Below are 9,954 nucleotides of genomic sequence, written 5' to 3'. Positions count from 1 at the left end.
ACAAAAAACACGGTTGTCTATGATTCATTTACGGTGAAGGGAGGAGGGACCGGAGGGACGATTTCGCTTCGTTGTCGCCCAAATTATAATTTCATAGTGATTTGTGATAAGATCTTCGTATGTGGATTGAAATAAGTGACATTATTTGGTGGTTTTATTGTGTGTAAGTGTGTATTTAATACATTTTCGGCTCGTAATATAAGGGAATAGATTACATTCTGACCGCTCCCTAGGCGTAGAATAGTACGTCAGTCGTCAAGTATTTTTCATGCCTGTTTGTACTACTTGCTTTAGTAGGGGGCCGTAATAGTAAAAGCTGTTGGAAAGTGCAATCGTACGGGAAACTGATGGTGTAAAAAACTATCTCACGTTCCATTTATGAGAGGTGTTTGTCGCGTTGGTGCATTTATAAAGTTTGTAGCCATTTTCGGTGAGTCTTCATACATTTCGCTATTTACGTGTCGATGCCGACGATAATGTGTTTTACGTGAGAATTGACCGCGAATATCGTGATCCGTGAGCTTTGATAACAGTGTGACACAGATTTATATTTTTATTGTAGGGATATGTAGAGATTCTAATTAGTTTTATTCATTGATATCATCTACAGCAAAAAAATCTCATGTTTTCACTTATTTTCACATAAAGATCGTGTAAATTGGTTGAAAAAGTGTGTCAAGTTTTTGAAGAAATTGCTGTGTGTTATTTAATTTCCAGAATTCTTATGTATTCAGTAAGTTATGTTTGAGTTGATCAATAGTTAGATATGAGCAGATTTGTAACATACTTTCTTGGTTTTCTGTAATTCACATTTATGTGTGACAAGTAAAGCATAGTTTTAGAGTTATTTTGTGCATATTTATCATACTACAAGACTATTTAACAAGGTATATCGATGAATAAATCCAATTAAAAGCAATACATAACTAAGCAGCCTAAAAAATTGTTTAGTGTAGGCATCTATGTTATATCAGTAAATAATTTCATCTATAATTAATATCCATACCTCATATAACATAGGATTCTGACTATTCAAATTTTAACTTTTCATGAAATTTAGAATTATTTTAACTAGCTAGGTAGTACTTATTCTCATTGCATTACATATTTTTTTGTTAATTTATTGTGCCAATCAAAATAATTTAGTTTGCTCTTTTTGCAATTATTACTACCTGGTACTCTGAACTTTCTACATTCTATCGTCATAGTATCCTTCAAATACCATAACAATTCTGATATACCTAGTCTATTTTAACAGACTGTAGTAATTATTAATTATTTCTCAAATAAAAGATTTTCTCTACTTAGCTGTTGGACCACTAAGATTTACTCCATCTAATTCTGTCCCTTGAATTATCTCAACTCATACTTAGCAGAGACCTTATCACTATTCATTAACTATTAATTTTAAAAAATCTTTTAGTGTTGAGACCAACCTGTTACAGAAATATAAACAAAGTCTACTTTACAGATTTAACGAAAACCGTCAATGAAACACGATATACACATTTTTATTTAACTATACATACATGTTCTAGCGTATCTATTATGCACATTAGATCCATGTGACTCATCAATTTGAACAATAAAACTGTAGGATGTCCTAGACAGGCCCTATTTGCTCCATTGTTAGCTCGTCGTACAATTTTGTTCATGCAAGTTAGCGTTCCATTCAAAAACTCTATGTAACAGGTGTTTGGGTGTATTTAACTTGTCATTGTTACGTCTTATTGTAGAGTTGACAATCAAGGCCACGATTTGTGTTGTGTAAACAAATCATTTGTTGATAAAAATGTGTACTTCATTATTAGTAAGTAAATAATGTTTGCTTATCTAGTAACATGAATGGGACAATGGTGTCTAGTTAAACATTTAGGACAGTCATAATAATATACATTCTTTATGTAAAATGTACCCCAGATGTAAGAATCGTATCAAGTGGAGTTCTCTGGTCTCTACATTCTCCAATGGAATGAAGGTGTGATTTTAAATATGTATGTTTGTTCATTGTACCAACATATTAGATTATGTACACTCTCAGATCTCTGCCTACTGCTATGAAGTATGATTTTATGTATTTTGTATGTAAAATCAGCTGCTATAAATACCTAGATAGAAACATCAATATCTCATATGACGTTATAGGAACTATGAAATATTTTTACTCAGCTCATTAAGATTCTCTTCCTATTACTCTAACTACACTTTACAAACCAGGAAGATTAATAACACAATTGTAATGTTTCTTTTAACATGTTCATGTAACAATTTCTCACTCACAATACAATTTCACCACATCAATGTGTCATAAATCTTACTCATGTTATGTTTATTACGACAGTGTTAAGAAAAACATTTTAATGAATATTTTATTCATAGAATTTATTTAGTATTACATTTTCTAGACATTTGTCCATGTGAAAAGATATATCAGGGTAAAAATAGGTTTCAATCCAGGATATAAACTATCTGAGTAATCAAAATCGATTCAGTAATTTTGGCATGATTGACTAACAAACATCTATCCTAACATCCAAAATAGCACATTCATAATATTAGGTAGTATAGACAAACAAACAAACCCCTCATATGCAACTCAAGCAGTGGCTCTAACATCTGTCACCCAATTTTTTTTATCCCTCTTAACAAGGGTGCAAAATTGTTGAGTTCACTCATTTTAATTGCCATATGTCTGGAGGGCACTACTTTTAACACAAAAGAGAAAGCAAGGGTTTTATTCTTTCACATTAATAACTGTGCAAATAAGATATTTATAACTCTACTGACTTTAGTAAAAAAATCTTTATTTTTATCAATGATCTATCCATACAGTAAAGGCAATTAACATATCAGAATTACATAATTTTTTATTTGTATATATTGAGGAAGTAAAAAGTAAACATATTTATCTTACTCACATGGTCACTTTCACTCAATACTTAACAATTTTAACATTTTTGTTTAGTCATTCTGGCCATGCTGTAGAAAGTATTACAGTACAATCAGGCTTGCATTCATGTATAAATGTATAGTAGGGGAAAAATGTGTTAATTATACTGTTTTGTATGTATTAATGTACTTTTCTGGGTCATAGTTTTGGCTTGTGAGTTATGATTTGGCATAAAACTGATGAATCTTGCATTATTTTTCTTTATCTACTTATCAATGACCTTTTATTTTAAAGTATTATTTTCACTACTAAACAGTTATAATCCTTTTCTAAGGTACATACCTATATACATATTAGGTTCTCAATTTAGTAGTGTAAAATTGTAAATAGATCAGCTTGTCTGGTTCATATTTACTTGTGCTAATCTAAAGAAAATGGTATGTTTTGATTTAAAACCAGTTATGCATAAAGGGAAACCCCGTGACCAACTTCTCCCTTCCTATGGAACTGGTTCTCATAACAAATGTTTGCTCATAATCATAACATTGTACTCTCATGGTTTCTATTCAATAATCACGGTTTAGTATTCAATAATTTGTTCATATAATGACACCATGTTTCTTCTGCAACTTAAAAAGTTATATAAAAGATAAAAATTAATGTCACTTTTAGATCAGTTGCGATATCGCGATCGACTGAAGTTCATGAATGTAAGTAAGATTTTTTTTAACCCATTCCTGTCCTACTGCAGGGCAAGGGTCTCTTCCCAAACGAGGGGGAGGGGTTAGGCCTTCAGTCCACCATGCTGGCCAAGTGTGGGTTGGGGACTTTGCATGCCCTCGATAAATGTATTAAACAAATTTTAGGCATGCAAGGAAACCTCACGATGTTAGTAAGCTTTATCAAAATAATTTGTTACACATCTTCTTTCTTTCTTACTTGATTAATTACAATCAATATGCTTATCATTTAGAAATAATGTCAGTTGCACAGTCAATTTGATTATCTTAGTATCTCTCAAAGCGCAACTTGCGTGACTAGATGTATGAAGTATGTAGCAGGTGTAGAAAAACTGCCAACAGTCATGGGTCGTGTTATTATCACCCCATGTGACTCCATACATTTGTGTAGGAAAACTTGCCAAAGAAATCACTGAACGAATTCTCCCCGGTCCTCCATTTATTAAAAAATAAGGAAAACGCTGCTAGTTTTATGGTATAAATAAAATAAATATGATTTTTCTCACGATGTCTAAACTACTGAGCCGTTTATGACAAATGAGATTTTTATTGATTCGTTTAAGTGGAGCCGCGTGCTTTTACTCGTATTAGCTGCACTCTCGCATTTCGTAATACGTAGTTATTTGTTTATGTTATACAGCTATTTTATTTTAAAGCATTATTCTATATAAATTTAATTTGCAAAAATACGAAACCTAACCATAATTATAGGTACATACTTGAGCAAACAAGAATATTTTTTATCGAACAAAACATTTTTCTAAACGTATCTAACGTACCTAATTTAAAGTAATGACTTTGAAATTGTATCTAAATTACGTCTATAACTTTAACGTGAAAACGAAAGTTGGCTCAATGGCCTGTTAAATTGAAATAATAGGCTAATTACAATATCTTTCAATAAAATAATATTTTTCAATTGTTTCAATACAAGCAAGGTATTTTTTTTTAACGAATCGGCAAAGGTTCAGCGACTTTTCCAGCCGTGCTGCATCGGATGTCCTATCATAAATATTTTGAGTAGCGTCCGTACATCTCCAGCTAATTGCCAGGGCAATTAACCCCGTTAAAAGTAAACGCCACTGCACCAAACGGCACCCGAGTCTTCACCAGATTAACAATGGACAACTCCAGCTTTCTTTTATTACACTTACACTCTGTACACACATTTCTTTTAATTCTTAGTAATTGCACTTAATTCATTTGTTCGCGCGCACTTTTTGCATAATAGTCTCATGAAAGTGTGGCTAATTAAAAAGTTACTGTAGAATTAAAGTGGTTAGTAATGAAAAATTTGAATTACATCCGTAAAATGACCTTAGCGGTTCCTAATGCGAGAAAATTAAAATAATATTTCCTTTTAATTATCTTTGCACGAGTAGGACAAAAGGCGGGCGATGGGGGAAATCCAGCGCGTTTTTACTTATGCGTCGTTTCTTTTTTAAAGCTAAGGTTTTTGTTTTAAGATATTGAAGTAATTCTTACGTATTTTTACCCCTCGTAAATTCCATAAATCTTCTTGAATACTTGTGTGTGACTCTCCAGTTTGACCTATTTTTCTTCCCTGGCTTTTCTTCGTATACATTTGCCGTTTTCATCACGTAAGAGCCATAGTTTTGCTTCCTATTATTGAATTACTCAATTATCTCGTAGCGCTTGAACGGATTGTACATTTAGCCCTGGATTAGCGCGAAAATTCCGTTCCGAGAGGGATGTTACGAACAGGGATGAAACGCATGAGCCGATGCCCCGGGCTAATTGGATAATTTTAATGTATTTTAAAAGCACTACTGACTGTTGATTCGGTTACTCGATTAATTTTAGGATATTGGGTTAATGTTTACAACACGTAAGAATTTGAGACTCGTTACAAAGATTTTGTATTTTTTGCTTACAATTACGATGATTCAGTTGTTTATGAATTAAAATAATGCATTCGATCCCATAGGTATAGTATAAGTTATTAGTCATGCATAATATACATTGATCTAATATACGGCCAATAAGAAATTGTACGCAATTACAGTTTGAATAACTAAGCGCCTTATTTGCACCTAATTCTTAACCAAACAGCAGCCTAGAGGCGTGAAAATGTTTCATATCATAATCATAGTAACTTGGTCTTGTTTTTATTACTTCCCCCTATGTCCAACGTAGCGGAATCTCAAATAAATGAAGTATTTTCTCCGTTGTTCGATCAGGGATGCCTTGTTCGGTAATGTTATGAGCAACTTGCTTGAACTGATAATAGCAGAGGTTTTCCTTACTCAACTTTTATGACTTGTAAGATAAGGAGTGCACTGGCCTTTTCTTTCTATATTATACTAGGAAATATTAATATTATATTGCTATCTTTATAACTAGGTACTTACTATACGACAAGATGTATGAATGTGAATGAAGCAAAGGAAGTTTGTAAGGATTGTACCAAGTGGCGTTTTCAGGTTTCCCCCTACGCCTATGGGAAGAGGGCGTGATTTATGTATGTATGTATTAAGATTATAGGAAATTAGGAGTCGGAATGTTAAATCTCTCGTCAATTTAGTACTCATTTTCTTCTTGGTTTTTAGTTCTTAGCTGTGACATTAAGGTAAGAATATAATAATTATCTAATGAATAGTAGAGATATATTATTATGTATTATTCTTTTCAAAATCGGTTAAGTTCTATCTCGTTTTCAATGTTAAGATTAGATACCTATAATATTTGAACTGATTCAAATCTAATAACTATGTTAGTATTTAGACGTCTGTCTGTCAGTATTTCCTAACCAATTACCGAATGTAATCATAGGTCATTAATATTGATTTAGAATCATCAACGCGCTGATCCTAAATCTAGACTAATGACTATTTAATTATACAACGTGTGTGTGTGTACTATTATACAATCAAATTGTAATTAGTTTACGTACCTATGCATACATACATACACAATATCACGCCTTTTTCCCATAGGGGTAGGCAGCCCAAAAAACGCCACTTGGTACGGTCCTTACAAACTTCCCTAACCTCATTCACATCCATACATCTTGTTATACAGGACGGCCGGTTACAAGCACCTGACCTTTTTTTAAGACATCACCGATGTTGATCTGTGTATGTCTTTACCTACCAATGTGTATACATTTCGTATTCGACAGTAAAGAAAATAGCACACTTTTCCTTTATGCGTTAAACTCATACTAAACGGTTTTTTGTCCTGCATTTTTATTCTAGTCCGATAACGTAGTCAATAGCTAAAGTAGGAATTAACATAATCTCATGATCTATCTAGACTAGACGCAAGCTTCTCGATATCTTCGTTCCAGACCATCGACTTGAATCTGAAGGTTTTTGTACTCCGTAATTTTCATTATTCTTGACGTGCCTTTTTGCTTCCTCTCCTTCACAAATTAAGACAGTGAAAGAGCAAAAACATATTAAATCACATAATTACATTGCTCCACACCACACAGATTGAAAAAAAAAGAAAATACCAGCTTTTATATAATATGCAAGCTTACGTAAACATCAGGGGGAGTTGTCATATTGTCATTAAATAACTATCACTTTTTGCAACGACCAACTAAAGACCTATTTGCAATGGTAATGTCTTGATAATTTCATTCTGCATATGACAGGATCCAGTAAAATGTGCAAGCGATTTTAGCTCTTAAAGGTTCGTTCATTATTCTTAATTATGAAGCGCCGAGAGGTCACCGTTTTGGGTTAATCTCATCTCCCAATTTTATTATTTTAGTTTGACTTTTAAAGGAGAGTTTGTGAACTATATTTGCCCCGTGCATTAAAGTAATCAAAAGTTTATTTATGTACAAAATAACAGCAGAATGTCTATTTTATATTCGTTACGCCTTTATTAAACTTAAATACTAAAGTGAAGTAAATACGAAAAAGTTGCTTAAATTCTTACCAAGAATGTAAAATACTTTGACTCGTAAAATCGCGCAGATCCAGAGGGACTTAATTCATATTAGCGCGGCTGTAGCCGTCGGCCAGAACTAATATAAAAATGTCCATGAGATAATACAAAGTAAATAATGGATTGATATTTCTTTATCTTCATGACTAACAAAGGAATCATTCATAGTGGGTACAAGCGATTAGAGTCTGTTATGTGCATGCATATTAATAACAAATTAAACGCCTCGTATCACTCACTGAATACATATTAGTTTTACTATTGGTAACACAGTAACAAGTACTTCAATCTTCGTACTCTTGTATAATTTTTCGAATCGACCCTATTGTTTACGGAAAATAGGTTATTTGCATCTTATTCCGAATACGTAAATAACGCGTTTTCTCGTAAACAAATAAAACCAAACAATAATGATCATTCGATTTCCCTCGACACAAAAATTCGTTCTTCCCCCATAAAAGGATTTTTCAGATTGATGCGTACTTGATGACATGTTTGGGTCTTGAATTTGTCACTGACAAATAGCAGGTTAGGTATACAAATCCTTTTTTTGATACCCAAATTGGTGTAGACATCGAGGTTGCTTTACACGGTAACATTACCCTGTTTTGGGTACAGCGTTAAAACTTGTAGTATAAAAATTATGACGTTGCAAATGACTGACGAGAAATTGAAGACTATAATAAACATTTTCGCGACATTTTCCACTGGCATACATGCTTGTTCGTCATTACACGAAATGTATGAAGAGCGGAGCAAGTTTAAGTCGTAACTTTCAAACTAAATATAGTCATAACATTTTTATTTGCACTAAATGGGCGTGTTAAGTACCGGGACCTAGTTTTCCACAGTTTGTACTAGATGCTACATTATTACGTTACAAAGTTACGTGTTTTGTTCCAGGTGAATTGGACCTCCATCAGTATTATCTGGGCAGCTCATAATGACATTACCTTCTCATACGTTAAGTAGCCATTAGGGTATCACCGGTCGAGTTTAGACATGATAAGAAAACCACAGCAAACATGGATGGCGTGAAGAAAATACACTCGGGAACACTATATCGGTAAGTGTTTTATTATTTACGTAGACTTTAACCAAACAAACCACAGTTTATTCGTCGATGTGGGCGGCTTCTAAGTGGCGCTATAAACCCACTTGTACTATTGTCTGTTTTATTCTGAATCCAGAATTCCAGACTACGAGATTTTGTAATTTAGAAAGAAAGCATTTTATTGTCTCGTATAAAGCGTTCAGTAAGAGTTCGTACTATGTATTGTGAAATAGTTTTAGTCCACAATAGCGAGCGTCGTTTATCGCCGTTTGGACACAGCGCGGTTGTTACCGCTACTTGCACGTGTTCTGTGGTACGTGCTAAGCCGCTTGGTCGTTGCAGCATTGAACTGAGCTTGTGTGATATGATCGTTATTGGAACATAAAAGTGGGTTAGACTTATTTCTCTCAATTTCTGTTAAATCTCGTAGCTTGAATGATCACTTGAATTGTTTTGGTATGTGAGTAGGTATCTGTATGAATGGAGAGTTTTCCAAATATAATTTCAAGAAGTTAGTGCTACTGCCAACGCACAATGCTATCAAAGATAGTAATGCAACCAGCAGAACCAGTTCCTTTCGAAAAAGAAAATTGAATGTCATGGGATTTGTGTATGCCTTAATATTTTCATCAAACCTGACCTAGGTGCAAAGGAAAAACGGAAATAGGGAGGCTTTAGATTAGACACTCCATGGGTCGTAAAACTGGAACTGAAGCGAAGATTTACTAGGTATCTTGAATACAGGCTTTGGCAAGTTTTCAATACGGCCTGTAACGATGATCCTGCTGTATTTATGTGTGCTGTAATTAGTGTTTTGGCAGTTACCATCAAAGCTTATCTTGGTAGCTACTCTGCTAGGTATATAGTAGGTTTATTTTGAAAGCGGGTAACCTTTGCCCTAAGTTTTTTGTTCAAAGGTCGCCTGCGGCTGAAGATTGTTAATTAATTGTACCCTCGTATATTTCCACACGTTTTTTAATGTTGCCTCTTCTGTCGATTGTAATTTTTCATTTGGCAAAAATCGTACTGTTTTCGTAATAAAATTGAAGTGAGTTCTTTTTGTATCCCTTTATGTAAATTACTAAACTTTTAAATATTTACGCTTGCTATTGTTAAACATTGTTAATGAAAACACTGGAATAAGGGAAGGAAAAGTAAATCAAAACATCACGTAAAGGTGAGGCGTGTGATAATTATCCATCTATTTAAACTACCATATGTAGGTATACCTAAATAAAAATGTTATTGAACAGTTCCTATACGCAAAATACGGGGACCTTTTGCGCCGTCCGTAAGCAGGTATCATCATGACTAGAATGTTGGAAAACGTTCGAGAAAATTCCTAGTAA

At 33.6% G+C, this 9,954-nt stretch overlaps 1 protein-coding gene across 5 annotated transcripts in view; it reads left to right on the top strand.

Moving 5' to 3' along the window:
- Positions 1-7: 7 nt before the first annotated feature.
- Positions 8-9,954, top strand: part of p120ctn (adherens junction protein p120) — a 43,861-nt gene continuing 33,914 nt past the window's right edge. For 3 of the 5 annotated variants that reach the window (XM_076130833.1, XM_076130834.1, XM_076130830.1), the window contains exons 1-2: positions 8-163; positions 8,455-8,617. In XM_076130833.1, coding sequence (XP_075986948.1) covers positions 8,577-8,617 — 41 coding nt within the window. In that variant the 5' untranslated portion in view covers positions 8-163; positions 8,455-8,576. Of the gene's footprint in view, positions 164-227; positions 431-454; positions 734-8,454; positions 8,618-9,954 lie in introns of those variants that run through there. The other 2 variants (XM_076130831.1, XM_076130832.1) reach the window with 2 other exon arrangements.

Source organism: Anticarsia gemmatalis, chromosome 25 (assembly GCF_050436995.1).
Source record: "Anticarsia gemmatalis isolate Benzon Research Colony breed Stoneville strain chromosome 25, ilAntGemm2 primary, whole genome shotgun sequence".
NCBI classification, from domain to species: Eukaryota; Metazoa; Arthropoda; class Insecta; order Lepidoptera; family Erebidae; genus Anticarsia; species Anticarsia gemmatalis.
The sequence above is the reverse complement of the archived record's forward strand: the minus strand, read 5'-3'. Positions and strand labels throughout refer to the sequence as shown.